The sequence below is a fragment of the Cryptomeria japonica genome, chromosome 6 (assembly GCF_030272615.1).
Source record: "Cryptomeria japonica chromosome 6, Sugi_1.0, whole genome shotgun sequence".
NCBI lineage: Eukaryota > Viridiplantae > Streptophyta > Pinopsida > Cupressales > Cupressaceae > Cryptomeria > Cryptomeria japonica.
Genome location: NC_081410.1, coordinates 111,683,804 through 111,704,991, shown reverse-complemented (window position 1 = coordinate 111,704,991; position 21,188 = coordinate 111,683,804). Strand labels below are relative to the sequence as shown.

Genomic DNA, 21,188 nt, shown 5'->3' with positions numbered 1-21,188 from the left:
GATAGTCAGGGTTAGGCTTATATGTTCTCTATGTCTCATCTCTTAGTCTTGAATGTCTATCAGGACACCTAGACGTCATATGACCAACTTTATTGCAATTAGAACATTTGAAAGGTGTTTTACCTTCATACTTACTTCCTGTTGGACCATTAGGCATCTTCCTTGCAAATAGTGCTTCAAGTTCTTCATTTTCTCTTCTGATATCTTCAAGTTCTTTTGCATAAAGTGTTTTCCAATCAGATTTGTCAGATGATGATGATGATGTTGATGCTTTGAAGGCTATATCAATCTTGACTGTAGCAACAGAACCAAATTCTTCAAGCTCAAATGCTAAAAGTTTTCCAACCAGTGTATCTCTAGATACTGATGTATTAGATATTGTTCTCAACACATTAATAGCTGTCACTTTCATTTTGTAAACCGATGGCAAAGCTCTTAAAACTTTAGAAACAATTTCATCTTCACTTAAAGATCCTCCACAACATTGTATTCCTAAAACAATTTCATTAACTCTTTCCATAAATGCCGAAATTCTTTCATCCTCTTCCATTTTTAAATTTTCATACTTGACCTGGTAACATTCCAATTTTGCAATTTTGACAGTGGAATCTCCTTCATTCAATGTTTCCAATTTGTCCCAAATAGCTTTTGTTGTAGATCTGTCTGATAATCCCATGATTTGTTGATCTGATAATGCACTCAGAAGTGTTTCTCTTGCTTTGCAATCATTCTCCAAGTCTTTAGTCAAGGTTGATGGATTAGGGTTATTCTGATTAGGAGCAACATAGTCATTCTTTGTAACATCTCATATATCTCTTCCAATGCAATTCAGATGTGTCTCCATTATGATCTTTCATATACCATAGTTAGTTCCATCAAGTTTGAGACTATTCTTCCTAAAAATATTTGCTACCATAAGATCTCCTCAAGCTGTTAGGCTTCCACAAAAAGAGGATTAGGCTCTGATACCAATTGTTAGGAACTAGGAAAGACAACTGAGGGGTGGGGGAGGTGAATCAGTTGTCAATAAATTGCAACCCAAAACAAATTATTCCAACTTAAAACTCAATGTCGGTAAAACAGATTAATAGTTAAAGTATTACCGGTACAACTTAATGCATGAAAGAAAAAACAAAACAAAATCCACAACACATTACAGAGATTTTGACGTGGAAACCCTGTAAAGGGAAAAACCACGGTGAGAAACCTTACCCACAATCAGATGATACTACTATAGATAGTAAGTGAATACAATAATGGGGTTTGCACATGCAGAAAGGCCAACCGCCTAAAACTCATTGCTCAATCACAAAATTAAGAGTCTCACTGACTACATAGTTGGATGGTTAAATCCAATTACAATGTACTGCTTCAATTTAGCATCTTCAATGTCGAACTCAGTATCAGTTTAAGCTCTGTGCATGAGGACCAAACACCTTCATAACGTTTCCTTCATCCTTCGAATAATATCTGCGTGATTCGCACAAGGATCTGCTTGTTTTCGCTCTTCACAATAATCTTCAATACATGCACACTACTTCCAAATAAGATCTTACAATTATTTATACAAAACCTAAGACCTAATCATTAGGTTAGATCCTAAAAGATATTACATTTAAATCAATTACAAAATAAGTCTTGGTGTAATACAATATGTCGGCCTCGATACATTTACACATTATCCAATCAATAAACCATTTCCAAAACGTGTCATGCAGATCTGAAACATGATTTCTTATGCCGATTCATAACTTGGACCTATCTACCGGTTAAGGCAAATATGTGAACCCGATCGATCCAATATGCAAAACGTCAAATGCAAACATCTAATCCATGTCTTCAACATAACCAAATGATCTCTAGATGATAACAAGTCATCATCAACTTCTTAAGCTACCGGTGAAACATATACTGATAACTGTGCATAAGCCAATATCCATACCGAGACCACAATGTGATGGTTCATCAACAAACCAATATAACCAGAGTGTCAAATCAACAATGTAGACCTCCAAAAAGATAAGTGTTGATATCAATGACAAAACCAATGTAACACATGACAAAGTCATTCATAATACCAATATATATGTATGTGTGTGTGTGTGCACACACATATACATACATGACACACAATGACAGCAGGCAATATCTTTTGTACAAGTTGTCTTAATTTATGTTTCTAGTGTGTCATCATGGACAGCATGTTTTCTTGGTTGCATTTTATACATCTTGGCATTTCATCAAACACTTGACATGCATAGAAGCTCCATCAAGATTTGATTGAGAGTTCCAAACACTTACAAATTAAGTCAGAATGCATACCTATCCTGTTTCAACAACCCATTAAGAAGCTAAAAATATTTGGCAGATGACTAATCAGACTTTGATGATTGGAAACCCTTACCCAATCATTCATGTGGCACTTGAGACAAAAAAGGTTAAGTCAAACCTCTGCAAGGGTGTAGCGCATGTGCAGAAACACAAGCATACCATTTTTTAAGGAAATTTGTGCCCTGAAACAGCCAAATTTGAAAGATCCGAGCAAGAAAGCAAGTTAACAAGGGACAAGTGTGAGGGCAAAAAATGCAGACCATCATAAGACAGAGAGGTAAGGAAAGAACGAGATCAACAAAAATTTTCATCCATCTAGGGCCACAAACTGTCCTTTTTGGCAAATTATGTGCTATGTAATTAGTTCGACTCCTTTTAGCACATTGTAAGCCTTACAGGCAGATTTTGCAGTTTAATGCAAGTAATGCTGTCTTTGTTTCCATCTAGCATGACATTTGTTGGTGAGTGTGAAGTTGCTAGATTTAGGAAGTAATTTAGTTCATCACTCTATTCTATCAATCTGTTAAGAAAAAAAAATTCAATAAAATTCAAGGGCATTTATTACAATTAAAAATAAATCATATTTAATGAGTCAGTTCATTAAATCAACAATAAGTATGACCACTTTATGTATGGCAAGACCCTGACAATATCAAGGTACTGATGTAAACAAGATTTACATGCATCCTTAGTCTGCATGAACCTTTCAGCATATACACTTCCAAAGATAGGCTTATCTTTCTGTCAAAAATCTCACCAAAGTAATACAGAAAATCTAATACTTGCACATGGCAAAATTTGATTGCTTCAATAAATAAAGCAGTTGCTTCAGCAACATATGAACAATATCCTCAACAAGATTTCCTGAATTTTTATACTTTTACAACTGATAAAAGAATAATAATTTCTTAGACAGCACCTCAACCAGCTCCTTACAAGCAGTGAAACTCAGCTGCATAAGTAACATCAATACTAAATGTTGACTTCCATAATTTGGGGTGGGTAATAAACAAATGCATGCTGCCATTAGAACAAACAATATGCAGATGAAACATGTCACGCAGATAATTTTTGCTAGCATGCCTCGGCTATCTGAAATCAGCACCAACAGCTTCTTGAATAGATTTGAACCCATCCCTTTCTAGGCATGCTGCCAACTCGGTCTGTCAAAAATGGCAATAAAGATGTTAGACTCTATCCATTTGAAGAATGCTTATAACAATGAGATTCTTAAACTCTTAACTGATCTAGAAAAATAAATGCTCGAGGGTAATTTTCAATAAGAAAGAAATGGAATTAAAAAAGAGACTAGTCCTATTTCTAAAGATGTCAAAGATCTTCCAGATGACAGATATACAACTTAACTCTGGTTTAAGATTGACTTGACAAATATATGTAAGCTCAAACGCTTCAATTTGACATGCCTAAATTACTATTTTGATGCCACAGCAGAACTGAAAAATGCATGAGTAGAAACCTAAAATCTGAGTGCAATTTGAATTAACCACAACAAAAGTTAGATATATCAGAATTGTGCATTGTCTGGATGGATAGAAGGATTAATGATGCCTTTACAACACATAAACTATCTAGACCTTAAACGGGACAAATAGGAGCTTACAAACATTTACGTATGACATCAACCACTAAATTGTAGTTTTCACAGAAATCCACGACTTGGATTGAATTTGTAGTCCTGTATTAAAACTAAAATTCATCATAATCCCACAATCTAAAAAAACATTAACGCTACACCTCGAAAGTATCAGGCCTTGCATATATTTTACAGGGAGCCTCAATATTTGACCCAGTGGACTCCTACTTATACTGTCCTTAGAATATATATACCAAGTTACCAACAACATGAGCAAACTTGAGATTTAGGACAAATTATGTACAAGTAGGTTTGAGTGCAATTTTTATTCATTACAAAGCATTTCTATGTGGAGTAAACTGAGAAACATATAGCCTGAGACTGCAGATGCTCTTGGAAGAAGTGGCATGATCCAGTTGTCACAGCGCATCAAGATGGTTTGTAACACTAGCCTTGGCATTAACTGCACACATCCCCATCAGTTAGTATGTATTTTATAAATAGAACATTTTGTAAAATAAGTGTTTATCAAATACATTTATTAAAAGTAAGTGCAGCAGGAAATATTAAGAGTGACGTGCTAGAAGTTTGCAGGGGTCGGGGTGCGAGGGACGACTATTGATCCTAGTCAGCAGTTTTTGAGGGGGTTGCTGCTGCATTTTGAGCATGGGGAAACCAACTTCTATCTATTAAATATACTGATTTGTGGGACATCATGGGGAAGAAGAAATTGAAAAGTAGAGTTTTGCAAGATAGTGATTGCAATTTAATGTTCATTGCTCTCAAAGAGCTGAGCACCTGCAGACACTCCCTTTGCATGGCCTGCTTCTATCACTTATATTTTCCTCTTCTATTATGAGGGAAGCATACTCTGTGACAACCACGGTTATATTCACTCTGGCTTTGAAAATCTTTGAAAATCCCCTTGTTCTTAAATTGCAATCCCTGTAGGTTGAAGATGTGCATGAGAAAGCAGAAGAGTTATTGTCGTGTGAGTGAATATTGCTACTGGGTTGACCTTTGGCTGCTCAAAATGTAACTGTGTGCTGCCAAAGCAGAGATATTTGCATGCAAGAGGTGGCGGAGATACTCAGTGTTCACAAACAATAGGAGGGTATTGTTTTGTCATACTCACAAACGATACATGAGGCACTTTCAGCAGTTGGAGCCCCATGCTGCTGCATTGAATAGGTAAGAATGTGTGCTGTTGAATTTAGGAGGATTGCTGCGTTAACGCACCCAGCTTTGGATTTTGCGGCCATCATGGCAGCTGGAGGTTTACCCACCTGTAGGGATAGTGAGTTTTCCAGGTATGAAGGTCAATCCTTATGAGAACTTGTGATAACCTGAAAAGCACCTTTCTGTCATCATGGGTAGATTTATTGTAGTCTATGGCTTGTGGTAACCCATCTTGAATACTTTATGATTATCTGAATTTATATTTTGAGGACTGTGAAAATGAACTTTTGTAGTGGTTCCTACATTTCTTCAAAGCAGTTTGACAAACAGTTCATGTGCCATATGCATGCTTCTACGTGGTGCATATTTTTCTACCTCAGTAGTGGTAACTACCACATCTGATGAAACTCAACTATGTGAGTCATGCCAGTTCCTTATGGCCGAGTGAACATTCCAAGCAGCTTATTGATATTATAAATATTTACCTATTACTTTTTAGCTAAAAATTTAATTTAAAACCATTCTTGCACTTGAAAGTTGAATTTCATCATCCTGAGGCATCATAGCATAAGGATTGTTTCCATTGTTCTCCATAGGATGATATACATGTGAAAGTACTTTGAAGGATCTATTTTTATGTAACATTCACAGTGGTTACATCCTTGTATAGGGACTGAGAAAATATTAAGAGGAAACTGGTTGCTTGGTGGGAAACTTAATATTGTTTTCAAGATTTAATAAAGTCTATATTATAGATCTGTAATGTCCCCACTTTGAAATAAAATTTAATAATAAAATTAAAATACAAAAGAACAAAAATAAAATTAAAATTAAAATATAAAAGTATAATTAAATATAATTAAAATTTAATTAAGTTAATGAATGGTCAAAAGACATGAAAGGAAAAGTTATAACTCCCTCAAACATGAGATATAAAAGGGGGAAGAGAACCTCATTTGAGAAGGGGATAATTTGGAAATCGGAAGTGAAGATCTGATGTAAATAAGTGCAGATCTGATCACAAAAGGTTGTGTCCCTTTCAAAGGACAGATATAATGAAGAGTTGCACTCTTTCAAAGGGTGCTAATGGTGGAAAGGGTGTGTCTCTTGCCAAAGGGCATACATGATGAAGAGGTGTGACCTCTCCCTCACATTGAGAGATATAAAGGAAAGTAATCAAAGCATCTAGTGACATCACCATTGATCAGATCAGATCAGATCAGAACTGTTATTAAGTTACAGGCAGTAACATCTTTGTTCTTGGTGGCATGTGTGGGGGTGTGCTTAATACGTATGCTTAATATATGAAGCCTGATGTTCCTATGCAGAATTTAGTAGTAATATTAATAATATTAATATAAACTGCAATATGTATGACAGTCATACTTAATTGCTCAGTTACCGGTTCTTGCCAAAAATGGCCGGGTCCTGGTCCTGGTTCATGCCCGGTCCTGGTCCGAGCCTGGTTCGACCTGGGTCCCACCCGGGTCCTGCCCAGGCGGCTGGGTTCCCTGTGGGTCCACCTGGGCAGACCCGGGTGGGACCCAGGTCGAACCAGGGGGGACCCGAGTGAACCCAAGCCCGTGGATTCCCAAAAACGGGGCCCACAGGTTAGAAAGCAAAGAAAAACAATTAAAAAACAAATTTTTTAATCTTATTTTAACATTTTGAAACTTGAAACTTGAATATATTATATTATCTTTTTTGCAAATTATGAATATGATATTACATTTATGATTTACGATATATCAATATCAGAATATTTATTGGCATTGGCAATTATGGATTTATGATTTATGATTTATCTGTTATCATTTATGTATCATTGTATGGGAAAGTTACATTGTATGTTTGAACTGTGAACATATATAATCTTGATGTTTGAAGTTTGAACATATATATATAAAAAAAAAACTAAAATATATATATATATATATATATGTACCGACAAACCCGTACCCACACCCCCAAAAAAAAAAAATTGCTGAATCCGCGAATCCGTACCCGAATCCGAACCTGAATCCAAACCGGAACCGGTAACTTAGCTTAATTGCATATATATTCATTATAATTGAAAGAGATATATAACAATCATGCAACTCAACATTAGGGCATGAAACATGTTTTGTATGAAAGCAAAAGTTACACCCATCTATATAAGGGCACAATCTTGTTCTGTGTCAGAAATGCATGAAACTCAATTTGCTTCTCTCATATATGGATTGTAAGTGCTTTGGCTTTTGAGAAAAATGCATAAGCATGTAGATACTATTGCCAAACTCTATTTCATGGATCTTAAGTTGTTTACATAGATATATTCTATTCAGCTTATCAATAACTTGTGAGCAGATTCCTTCTGTATGTCTAATTTTCTATATAAACACCACCATAAAAGTTGTGCTTGAAATTGAACATAACTTTATCATTTCATTAAAAAAAATAAAAATCTGGTAATGACATAAACAACTGAAGCTATTAAAATACATTTTGTTTAAGTACTTGTACCTTTATCTGAGGAATGAGAGCTGGCCCTTCATAAGCAAAAGCTGAGTAAAGCTGCACAAGAGTTGCCCCTGCTCGAATCTTCCTATATGCATCTTCACCACTGTACAAGCAAGAACATATGGAAGGATCAGTCTAATGCTGCCAAAGGCACTAACTAATATGAGTAGAAAGGAAGATGCTTCTAGGGTAGAGACCAGAAAATAAAGCATCCCATACCTGCTAATACCTCCACAGCCAATAAGAGTAATTCTTCCCTGAGTTTCAGAAATAATTGTGGTGTTAAAAAGCAGAGCTCCAGAGTACTAAAATAGTAAGAACAAACAAACAAACAAACAAATATATATAGAGAGAGGAACAACTATAATTACAATGTTCACTTTGATATTTTTTGGAACACAATTTTGGAACTCAGATTAAGATGCTTACTCGTGTAAGTTGATACATTTCTTTTAGGACATCAGTAGACAACTTGAAAAGTGGTTTTCCACTCAAGCCACCCATTTCATCAGCATGTGGTAACCCAATGACAGAATCTGGCCTTGAAATAGTTGTATTAGATATAATCTGCAATATTGCATTCGATATTCAATGGTAAGCTACCATACAAGGAGAAATTGCAGCACAATCTTGACACTTGGAATATGAGTGCAAATGTTTCAACTGAAAAATATACACAATGCAAATAAAATAGCTTCTACAAAACCTCTACGTATGCATATCAACATTAACTAAAACAATATATTCCCATGCCTCTTAGTTTCCAAGCAAACAAATCAAGTAAAAATGCAAAGCGAAAAATTCAACAATTTTTTTTTCACAAAGGGTAAAATGTCATTCATATGTCTCCCAATACACAGAAAACTCTATTAGTAATAACAAAGTAGATGGTGAAACCATACACACATAAAGGTGCATATGGGCCTTGCTGAAGGACCCTTGAGGGTAAATCATTGTGATAATAGTTAAATGAGTGTTTATTAACATGAGTTCCACTTCCTATTAATTATAAGGGCAAAGTAGATGGTGAAGCCATACATTCATAAGAGTGCTAGAAGACTTGGAGAAGGACCCTTAAAGTAGATCAATATGATAGTAATCAGTCAATATTTTAGTAACAATTATGTCACTAGGTTCCAACAAAGGAGGTCTATAAATATCTGTAAGCAAAACCATCTAAACCCTCACAAGGTAGAGCTCCATATAAAAAACCACTTTGCTCTTGAGAAAAAACTGCCTTATAGAGTATTTTAACATACACGAAGGAATAACCTGGCTTAGGAAGTTGTTCAATGACATTGAGTTGGCTTAATAAGGATTAAGGAAACATTGATAAAGCTTGACCCTTTTCAACTGGAATTTCATTAACACTACTACATAGGGTCATAATTTTAGCTTTCGTTCTTCACACAAATATACAATATGCACAGCTCCTTGCATAATGCACCACCTGCATAGCACTAGTAACAATGTGCCACTCATGCATCACTAGGAACCATAAAGCCAAACCCAAAAGACATCCTATAGCTCATGCACAATCCTTTGAATCATGCACCACTCATCCAGTGCCAAGAATAGTGTCGCACAACCTCAAAGACAACTCTATTTGAGTTTTGTGCCGCATTTTGACCTACACGTGTTATCACACATAGGTCACACAATTCAAAGTGCAATGCAGAAACCTGCACAATTTCTTGGAACACCACAAAATACTTCAGTTCAAAACAAGTAACAGTTTGGTGCAGCTTTTAGAGTCATTTCAAGAAGTACACCTACCAACACATTGCGCAATTTAAAGCCAAGCCATTGGAAGATGAAGACAGACATGTAGGAATTCAAACATTTGAATTTTTCAACTCCCAAAAAGGATCTTCCGCCTTCTTGGTCCTATAAATTATAAATACAAATCTGTAACTTTCACAATAGAATCAGAGATATATTACATCCCTCTTTCATGAACAGTTTTATTTTTGCTTAATTGCATAACTGGAGATATGATAATGTTATGTGAAGTTAACTGAGAAAATCAGTTTGATGAATTTTATGAATGAATGAATATTAATTTGAGCAGTTAATGCTTTGTTTCGTGGATACTTTGAATGGTAAAAAGAATATGTCTAACTACTTTCATGTGTCTAAGTAGATGCGGAAAATTCATCACCCTTACAGAAGGGAGGGAGGGCATCATTAGGGAGAGGGGCGCAGACATGGGAAAAGGTCAAAGTTGCCATCATTTCAGGGTTTGCCTGGTTGCCCTAGAATTGTTAGGGTAGAGTCAATGTTTTGTCGCTAGTATCTAGACCTTGTTTAAACCAGATGGTCAGGTCAATATCATCTCTCTTATGATAGTAATCTTCAGTATATATATATATATATATATATATATATATATACGTTGTTGTCTCAATTTTTGGATTTTCAAAAATTGAGAACTACAATTTTTTGCTCAAAATGTGTTTGTCACACGCTTTATGAAGTGCAAAACTCATATTTGTTAATGCCAAATCATCGGGGGGGTGCCTTTGCCATCATTGTCCAAATTTTGGTTGGTTTTTTGCCTTCATTTTCCTAGCTTTCTGTGCAATTTCGGGTTTCAAATCAGTCACTGCAAGTAGGAACTTTTTGCTGTCATTGCAAGTTAGTTCATTGTTTTTGTCAAGTTACTTGTCAAGTCGGGTTTTATGTCCATCATTGCAAGTGTGAAGGTATATGTTTTCATTGCAAGTTTATTTACTTGAGTTGGGTCTCTAGAACCCAATTGCAAGTCTCTTTATGCCTTCTTTCTTGCAAGTTATTTTTACTTGTAATTGTGTCTCCCAGACCCAATTGCAAGCATATTACATGAATGTTTGGATGTGTTGCACTTGTATTTAGGTCTTGCAACCATGATTGCAAACTTATACTTACCCTGCCCTAGTAAACCTTGCACTTGCAATCGGTCTACACAACCCCGATTGCACGTATAAGTATTGGAGTCTTTCCATTTATGCCCACTATTTTCTTATTGCAAGCTCATCCCTTCAATTTATTTGCAGCCAATTACCAATAATGCCTATTGTTGATGTTTCCTCTTTATTATGCCCTCATGTTTCATTTCGGGTTTCAAGAGGTGATTGCAAGTTTATTATCCATGGCTTTCTTTACTTGCAGTCGGGTCTCTGAGACCCGATTGCAAGTGATTTCCAAAGTTTTAAAACATTGCTTGCCTCCACAAAATTCCCATGTTCTAAAGACAGATTATGAAGGCTTCCCCACAAGATTGCAAGCTTAGACCCAATCAAAATACTTGCATTCGGGTCTTCAAGACCTGATTACAAGTGGAAGTGTAAAAGTTTTTCCCTACATTGCACTTGCATTCCACCTCCCAAGAACCAAAATTGGTCCAAAATACACTCAAAAACACTTAAAAATGAGTCTTTAGGATCCAATTACAAGTGCAAACTTGTATTTCCCCATTACACATATGAAGTTGCATATTCATTCTCCACAATTGCAAGTCAATGCTCTTGTTTTTCCACATGTGTAATGCAGTCTCCAAAACCCAAAATTCACTTGTGAGCCCATTGTTGCTTCAATTTATCCCTTCCCTTGTCAATCTTGTTTGCACACACGATCTATCAAACCAACAAATCAAGGCATGGGCATTGTTTTATAACAATTTCATCTTGAATAAAGTGTTGTGGGTTCTTCATCAATGAACAAAAGAAGAAGAGATACAACGATAATTCATGGGACAGCCCAAGGGTCAATAATCCTCATGAAGTCATCTATAAATAGAAGTCATCCAGTGACAAAGTGAATCAAGCATGGAGAAAGAACACAACGAAGAGAAGAATTTCCCTCCTGAAGAAATGGTACAACCCCAAGCATGTGACAAGGTTGAAGTTCGTTGGCCAAGAACACAAAGACTATCAAGGGTGCAAGTTCTTGTTCTGGTTCAAGATGCTATTCCCAAACCTGAGTACTTCAATCACAAAGTGTCTTATAATAGCATGAAGATCAAACAGAGGATGATGTAAATAGAGTCGTGAAACTGGACACTTAGTTTCAATTATGCATTTGTAATTTCATTTTGACAAATTACAAGTAATGTCAAAAATTGTAATTGCAGGAGATCATAATACTTGCATTCTTGTAAATTGTAATTGCATGTAAACAAATTACAAGTCAAACAACAATAGGAGTGTAATTTGAATAAGTCATAGTTAGTTAGTTAGTTGTGGAATAAGTCTCAGTTGGTTAGACTTCTCCCACATTTTTCTCTCAGACTCTCTCCTATATATAGATGAGGGTGCTCTATGTAACTTTTATCTTTTGGCAATGCAACAAAAATTCTGCTAGTTTGTATGTGCACTCTAAGACTTTGAGCTTAGATGTAAATCAAATTGCTTTCAATAAAAGAGGCATGTTGTGTTGAGACTTTATGCCAATTCAAGTTGTTATGTGACGACATTTTATGGAATTGATTGAGATTTTTGTTCTATTGTTCAAGAGGGATTTAAATTCAATCTTGAAGAGTTTGAGCTGCTAATTGTATTTAGAGTTATAGGATTGGTTTTCAAACTTGGTCTTGCAGACTTTGAGCTTCTTATCACATTTGAAGCTAGTGTAGAAAGCTCAAGTAAGGAGATAACTTGTAGACTTTGTGCTGCTTTTATTTTTAAGACTTGTACATATAAGGAGAAGTGCATCATATAGACAGACTTTGAGCTGCTATGTGTTGTATACTATTATCATTTTGAGAAGGTTGAAAGGGCAGTAGTGTTGTGACGTTTTCACACATCACCACATTGCAAATGGGGACCCCCACTTTTTGCTTAAGTTTAGGTGTTTAGTTAGGTCATCTTAGCTTGGTTAGTCTAGTAGCTATTAGCCCTTGCTTATGAGAAGCAAATATGTCTTGTCAAGTCAGGATTGAGGTTGTGTTGCCCACCTCGCTAAGGTGGTTAATGTTGCTAAAAGTTGTCAATTTGCAAGAAAAGTCTTAGGGTTTGAAATGGCATGAATTAGGATAGATAGATAATGCAATTGCATAGCATAGGTCGAATTAGGATGAAAAATAGACTAAGGCATGAGTTTGCTCAAAAGATTTATCTTGATAAATGCTTTGCTTAGCAAGTTCAAGTTTGTCCAGATGAGAACCTTGAAATGCCAATTTGAATGATGTACGAATGAAGGTGAAAATTCCACCCTTCAAGATGAAGAGTTCAAGACTTGGATGAGGGTTTGAAGAGAACATGAGGAACGAGAATGAATGTTTGTCCCAACTATGTTGAAATGTCAAGAATTAGTACAAATGAACCTCTGATGGCTGATTCAGTGAAGAAGGTTTTGACAACGAAGGATGAAGCTTTGAATGATGTAATGACCAATTTGCCTTAGAGATTAAAATTTGGTGAACTTAGTTTCAAAATCTTGACAAAACTTTGGAATACAAATGGATTGCAAAGCTAGCTAATTGAGCCGAGTAAGTAATGAGATGCAAAGGTCTTCAATTTGGCCGATTAAGTAATAAATTGCGAGGATCTTCAATTTGGCCGCCCAAGTCAAGGAGTGCAATCAAGGCTCAAAATCTCGCCAAATCATCTAAGTGCAAACGAAGTTTGGAAAGCCGCCAAGATGATGGATTGCAAACGAAGTCCAAAAGGCCAATCAAATCTTAAGGTGCAAATGAAGGAGAAGAAAGGGCACCAATATAAGTAAGATGCAAAACAAATCAAATTGACCGATCATGCCATAAATTGCAAAGGTACCTCAAAAGGCCGCCTCCAATCAAATGTTGCAAAGGTACCTCAAAGGGCCGCCTCCAATCAAATGTTGCAAAGGTACCTCAAAAGGCTGCTTAGACCAAATGTTGCAAAGGGATCTCAAAAATCCGACCAGCAAAGCCCAAAAGACAAGTCGGCCAGCATGATGAATGGTGCCCAAAGGAAAAAATTGAAACGTTTTATTAAATCCAAACAGGTCGGCCTATGGGAAGGTGAAATGAAAAGACACATCCTTAACCCTCAAACACCTATATAAGAAGGCATCCCATTTCATTTTCAAAGCATCATTCAGGATAATTTCAATCTGCAAGTACAAGACATCAGCGAATTACATCTTCTAAGCACAGCGAAATATACCCAAGGTGGTAATTTTGAAGGGCGATTTCCATTTTCAGATCAGCAATTTTAACAGCGAATTTGTTGATCATTTCATTGATCAACTCCACTTCAAGGAAGGCAATTTTTAAGAAAGACTTTGATCTCGACTTAGAAGCATTCTCAGTCCAATTTGAGGGCAGCCTGGGCAGAATTGTGTGAAAATTCACATTGCATTAGACTTATAAAGCACAAAATCAAACATATGGAAGCGAAAGGTAAGTGAAGTTGATATGTATTTTATCTATTTGACACCCTTTTGTTTGCTTTGCAGGTGACAAAGGAAGAAATCAAGAGCAGATCTGATTGGAGGATCCGAATAACACTCCAGAGGGGTAGTTCAACATCAAGATAAAGTTCAAGTCATGCAATCAAAGTCAAGGCATTGGATCGTGAAGGAGATAGCTCATTTGACGAAGTGTTTTACAATCTTGAATTCCCTTCGGGAATCCGAGAAACAAAGTCAGTACAATTGAGGAGTCACTTCCAATTGGGTGTATCATTCATCAAGTAGATCATGAATAAGGGAAGATCAATCACCATCATCACATTGAGCAAACTGAATAATGTTGAGTATCAAAAGATATTGTTCAAACAATTTGTGTTGATCTATCAAGTCTACAAGTCCAAATTGAGGTGGCGTCCTCATCATCATTCCACCAATCAAGAGGTTCTACATCAGCATGTCCAGATGCAATGCACCTGACTCATCTTATGGAGACACAAACTTCGAGCTACCTACCCTCCTGTTTCATTGGTTCACATTCAATGTTGAACCTAAAAGTAATCTTCTCATTGGTTAGAGGGAGTTGTTGTAACAAACCCTAATTAGGGTTTCCATCTTGTAATCATGGCCATTGATTAGGAATCAATCTGAGCCATTGAATTGTATTGGGAGTGCACTATAAAAGGCTCAAGTCTCTCATTTGTAAAAGGAGAATAGGGGGTTAATGATAGCAAGATAACAATAGTAGAGTAAGAAGATTAGAATGGAAGATAGAGTAGAAGTTAGATTAGGAGAAGACAAAGATTGTTGCCAAAATCTTGTTGTAAAGAACATTTGATTTCATTGAAGCTAGGGTGAATTAATGTGTCATTTCAACAAGTTGCGTGGTCTTTACTTCTCAATTCATTTGCTTTCATGTTGATTAGATGAATGATAGGAGTTGTGAATGATTAATAGTGAAATTCATTTATCCATACCACTAGCAATTTGTTGATTGTAAGTTTGCCTTGTGTGGTCAACTAGAACTCTTAATGAGCTTAACTTCGATTGCTATTCACACTTTGATATGCATTACCTTGAGGGTATCCTTGGTGTTGATAGTGATTTGAACATCATGTGCTTACCTTAGGAGATCGCACTAAGCTTTGTGGAGTTGTTGCTTTGCATGTCAAAGCAAGGCTTAGTCGAGTTTCACCAAAGACTATCCATCGTTCTTACATTCTTAGACTTCTTAAACCCTATGTCTTTTGCCGTTTTTTTAATCTCCATGCAAGTAGATAGAATCTAAGTTCCAGCAATTCAAGCATTCAATTATTCAACGTAAGGCCCTTTGAAGAAACAGCAATCACAGCAACCAACTGTGCTTCGTGACCCGACGTATTATGAATCTTGGAGTTGTCTCATTTGATCGCGAAGCATAGCATTTGAGAGACTTTGTTCAAGAGAGGATAAGATGCCTTGGTATTTTATTTTGTGTTCGCATGTGCCTAGAAAACACATCAACAGAATTGGTGCTAGAAGGAAGGCATGATAGCGATGAATTCCTGAACGGCTAAACTCCAAATCATATCAATTCATATTTTGTGAGTGTTCTTATAGCCTTTTTTTCACCCTCCTCCATGCTCAACAGAATTGGTGCTAGGAGGGCCTGCAATTAGACTCACGGACTATGATGTGTAATGGTGTTGCTTGAAGAAGAACTTGTCTTAGGTGAGCAATGAGATATCATTTCACAATTAAACACTCTTGCTTGGAGGAACAAAACCAATCACACTGAATTCAGACAAAAGAGAGTCGTGATTGATATAGAACAGTTGGGAAATTTGCCTCCGATTGTTATAGTTCCTGGGGCAGCAAATCGTGAGAACCAATCTCCTACTAATCAATAGAGAAGAAATTGAACTAGTTGAAGATTTCCACGCTTAGTATGAATCAAGATGGTGCTACCTGCTCTTGTTAGAAGAAGCAAACCCGCTAGAGAAGGTGAATTTAAGCAACCAAACTTGCAAGACGAAAGAGACATCATATCCAGTTTGAACAATCTTGCTTGGGAGTAAAAACAAGTGCACCACAATATATTGGAGTGACTTTTGTGTTGGACCAAGAAGAAGAGATAGCTGACAGAATTGAAGCTCAATTTGAAAGGGATCTACTTGCTCCAGAATTACAACAAGTTCAAATTGATCCTAGATAAGTCACACTAGATCGCATCAACAAAATTTGAAATAGGGAGAGACTTGAAGAATTGTTGATGTTTTGCTGCTGAGATTAATAAAGACATTGAAGTGTGGTGTTTCTATTTAATCTTTGAAGCAATTGCATGGTTATTCCTCTTCTCAGATCTAAGCTTTAGAATTTTGTTTAAGTTGAATGTTAGATTGTTGTGTATGATTTATGGTGAAACTCCTAATCCATACCACTAGCAGTTTGTTGATTGCAAATTCGCCTTGTGTGGTCAGCTGGAATTCATAAATGTGCTTAAGTTCCATTGTTATTCAATCATTGATATGCATTCAATTAATGGTGTTTATGCTTAGTAATAATTGGAAAATTCATTTGATCTCCTTAGAAGATTACATTAGCCTTAGTGGAGTTGTTCTTGTATGGCAATACTAAGACTAGTAGAGTTTCACTAGTAATCGTCCTTCATCCTTGCATTCCTAGGCGTAGCTTCGTATTTCTCAACCCTCATCTTTTGCAATTTTTTGATAAACATCTAGTAGTAGTAAGTGAGCCTCATTGCATATCATTCGAAAAAAACCATTCCTTGAAAATTAAGCATTCATATCCTAAAGAACTACGTAAGGCCCCTTGAAGAAACAACAATCACAACGACTAACCGTGCTTATCCACAAGTAGTGACGTGACATCAAAGAACCTTGGAGTCTTCCAATTGATCACGAAGTTTAGCATTTGGGAAGATTTTGATCAAGAGAGGATAAGATACTTTGGGCATTTTATTCTGTGTTTGATTGTGCATTAAAAACACATCAACAAGTAGTTGTGTTAAAGACTTTTTGCCTTCAGTTCTATTTTCCTATCCTGGGGAGGTGACGGAAGTCTTTGTGCTTTCATGGAAACTTTGCTTCCCTTTATGTTCTAACAATCCTACAAAAAATTTCATTCCTGTATTTACTGTTGTTGTTGTAACTTCTTTTTTGAAATAAGAGAAAGAATATCGTTTGTTCTGAAGAAAGAGAATAAGATGTCATCCCACCCAATTTAGATTAGTGTTAGTAGTAGTAAAGGGGGGCCATTCCCTTAGAATTAGGAGAGTTTTATACTCACACTATGGCTGAAACCACAATTTTGCACATCTTCCCAGGTGTACAAAATTTTCAACCAGCATATATATATAAAATTTAAATTGATATATATAAATATGGGAGTATCTCAGTACTCAACCAATTATATTAATCATTATATACAAATGCACTTGTGATTAATGCATATATATGCACACCACAAAAGCGTTCTATCACCTATAATGGTACCCAAGAACCAAAAGTGGGTTTCACGGTGCAACATGTGACCCGTGGACCAAAAACCAGGTTCTTAGACACAAAACGATGCCACAAGACAAGAAACGAGCTCTGGGGCCAAAAACAGGACTCGACAACCGAAATTAGGGTTTCGAGACCGAAAAGGGGCACAACACCAAAAAATAGGACCCGAGCACTAGAAACATGTTTTACCACCCAAAACGAGACTCGAGGACCCTAAATGGGTTATGACGACCAAGATGGGTTTGCGGGAACAAAAATGTGTTTTGAGACACAAGGACCAAAAGAGGGTTCACATGACAAGAAACGGGGTCTGATGCCCGAAATGATAGTCGAACAAAATGGGGGTTCTAAGACCGAACAAAAGGGGGGTTCTGAGACCCAAAAAGGGGCATAAACCAAAAGTAGGATGTGGGACGGAAAACAAGACCTGAGGACCAAAACCGGGTTTGAAGGCCCAAAATGAGGCACCCGAACAAGAAACAGTATATATATACATGTATGTATATGTATGTATATATGCACACACACACACACACACACACACACACACACATATATCCATATTCATATACATATCGATGTAATTACTAATTCAAAAATTCAAATTTAACTCTAGGGAGACATTATAGAAATGGCTTTAAAAGCTGAAGTCTCCATATAATGCATCTTTTATTGTTGAACATATTCACTAGCTTGGGCATTACTTGCCACAACATCCATTACTTGCGGGTAATGGAGGTAATCGAATTCAAGGTCTTCTCGAATGCAAGAAACATTGAATGCCAAGGAAACGGTGGGATTAGAGATAATTGTCTCTTGATTGTGCTATCAATTAATCTGTTTTGAAATCCAACCATATAGTATAGCATATTATGGAAAAACATGCATTATGCTGTTTGGAAGTAATGCAGGAAAAATAGTAGAATAGAGAATAGCAAAGGTTGAGATTCGATAGCTTGTTCGTGAGTGAACAGCTCTTCGCTGAGAAGGATCAGCAGCTTATCTTCCATTGCATTGTCGAGATAAACAACAAGCATGAAACATTATCTTTCTTTCTATGCTCTGTCGAGCTTTCATATGATATCATAGCAGTAGATATACATTGATTTGTAGAATTAATACTATTTGCATTTGAATATAGTACTGGAAACATTTGCAGCCAGCCATATAGACTGTTAGCTAGAAGAGCTTGCTTGTCATAGAGTAATTAAGAGAATATCATGCATACAGAAATAAATCTAATCTTTCTAGGAATCGTTCTAATTCAATAACTTAAGTATGAATAAAAGAGACGTAGTCTCTATTTCTCCTAAGCATATTATATGCTATATCAATCCTTTAGACTGTAAATTAACAATGGCAATCGATCATAACCATCATATCGAACTCAAATATCAAGATTTCCCTTGGAATACATTTCCTTTTATACCGAGCTATAGTTAAGCCGAGAACCGCATTTTTCCATACTTGATAAAGACTGTTATGTGGTCGAACTAAGATTTGAGGTAAGTAGAAAACCTCTGTTTGCATAAACAATTCATTGTAATTAAATCTCTGAGGCTGATAGACCAAGACTATTTGGAGTCGATGAGCCATAGTCAGCTGTTATAGCATTGCAATTCCTTGGGTAAGCTTAACCCAACAGATAATGGTCATTTGAGAGTACATGGAGATGCAATGTGCCAAAAGTACCCATTTGCATACATAGTAAAATAATGTGAATGATTAATATGAATCATGATGAGAGTAGTAACTCTCGAGTAGACCTATACGTGTAATAAGAAATATATTGAAAATGAAAGTATAAGTTAATCTAAATGTGTACTACATCCAATTGAGTCTTGAGTAACCTTCTTTGAGCAGCTGACAGAATGCAGTGATAGCATCTCATAGTGGTTAAGTCCAGCTAGTCAAGTCAACCAAAACATGAGTAATGATGTAACAAGTCGAGTGGGGTGGTGAACAATGACTACGCATTAAACGTGCTTTGCAACTATATAAAATCTTTGGCCAAGGCGGCGAAGTGTTCTGCATGCACCTATCAATTCACTAGATCCAGATACACTTCCTAGTCAGATGGCCATACTAGTTAGGAGGTACCTATAGTCTGTGACAAACTAGAGTCATGTAGGTTCTAAACACTAGGCTCAGATGAGAATGAGACCTAGTCTTATGTCTGTACCCTCATGAAAGGTAGGGCCACTTCCATATGGAAAGTGTGCAGGTGTGTGAGGGACCACCAAGTCTCTGGTTGGAGGTAAAGCACCTTGATGATGCTCTTCCTCCTACGGAATAAGCTGAGACTTGTATGAGATTCGAGATTAGAAAGCAAGCATTTGTAAACTCTAACCCTTCTCATTTACTTATTGCATATTAATATAGGTTAGAAGAAAAGTACAAGTTATTTACTAATGTAATTTCATTCAGTTGATGCTTAATTACATTTCATCTCTAGATTCAATTTAGTTAAAGATAGAAAAGATTCAAAATTTTGGTTTATGTAAAGTTAGCATGTTACAAGATATAAGATAGATAGCAATAGATACACAGCCATACATCTCCCTTGAGAGTATGCCACGTAAAGAACTTACATATTAATAAAAAAAATTATTCTAGTTCTAGTATGTTTCTACATCTAAACCCCTTTTTTGCATTTGCTTCTAGACGCACGTAACTGATTTGGAAATTCAAGTAATGCAAATATGTTGCCTACACCTAGTTGACAAGTGTGGAGATGTCAATAATCCAACATAGTTACTAACAGAATTGACTCAAACAAATCACATAAGAGAATAGTACCAAAAAAGGATACTTGCCAATCAAATGCAGAATCAAACACCAACTTGAGTCTCTCTAATTGTTTTGTAATCAAATCAACAACTAGTACGAGAAATTAAGAACCAATACAAAAATGGACTGCTGCTAATCAAAATAAATGACAATAAGGAAAGAGAATTGTGATAAGTAAACATGTAGAGTTTATGCTGGAAACCCCTCCAAAAGGTAAAACCAGCTTTGTAGAGGCAAATGCACAGCTACTGAATTATTAATTATAAGCTAGACATACAATGAATTTTAAAGAATTGTCGAATACAATCTGCACGTTGCTCCACTTAGTTGTAGACACACTGTTAAGCATATGTCATGAATTACAATAGAATTCTACTTCTCTTTGTTTTACAACACTCACATCCACCTCCCATGATAGAATCCAACTCCACCTTATCCTTATATAGATGTTAGGATGTTTTCCTTGGTGCACTATAAGGTCCAAAAGCAGACTTAGAAGGAGAAAAGTCAAACTATTCACTCAAATTTTATGTTTTAGTACAAAAGCAGAACTAGACGAAAAAACATCAAACAATGCACTTTAAATTATGTGTTTCTGATATCAAGACCAAACCACACCTTTGCACATATTGATGATTTCCTAACTACCCTGATGATTTTGAAATTGCCTCTTGCATGGACAAATGATTTCATTATAATGACAAAAATAGGTAGTTCTAAGATTTGTAACTCAAGGAATGACTCATTTGATGAAGTTTGCCTCCTGATCCTTCTAGATCACATCTCCCTTCTTAGAGAAGCTTCAACAAAGCTTAATGAGAACTTAAGTTAGGAAAGAGTTCCCCAACTTCCTCCTTTCAATACCATTTGACTTGTCTTGATGTCTTCCCTTTGAACCCAACCTGCCAAGTCTACTG

At 36.2% G+C, this 21,188-nt stretch overlaps 1 protein-coding gene across 1 annotated transcript in view; it reads right to left on the bottom strand.

Moving 5' to 3' along the window:
- Window positions 1-2,931: 2,931 nt before the first annotated feature.
- The window catches only part of LOC131051235 (dihydroorotate dehydrogenase (quinone), mitochondrial), a 126,184-nt gene continuing 107,927 nt past the window's right edge, over window positions 2,932-21,188 (bottom strand). The window contains exons 8-11 of the mRNA XM_057985652.2: window positions 8,036-8,173; window positions 7,826-7,863; window positions 7,610-7,709; window positions 2,932-3,494 (exon numbers count right to left, since the gene is read on the bottom strand). Of these exons, the coding sequence (XP_057841635.1) occupies window positions 3,420-3,494; window positions 7,610-7,709; window positions 7,826-7,863; window positions 8,036-8,173 (351 nt within the window). The 3' untranslated portion in view covers window positions 2,932-3,419. The remainder of the gene's footprint in view (window positions 3,495-7,609; window positions 7,710-7,825; window positions 7,864-8,035; window positions 8,174-21,188) is intronic.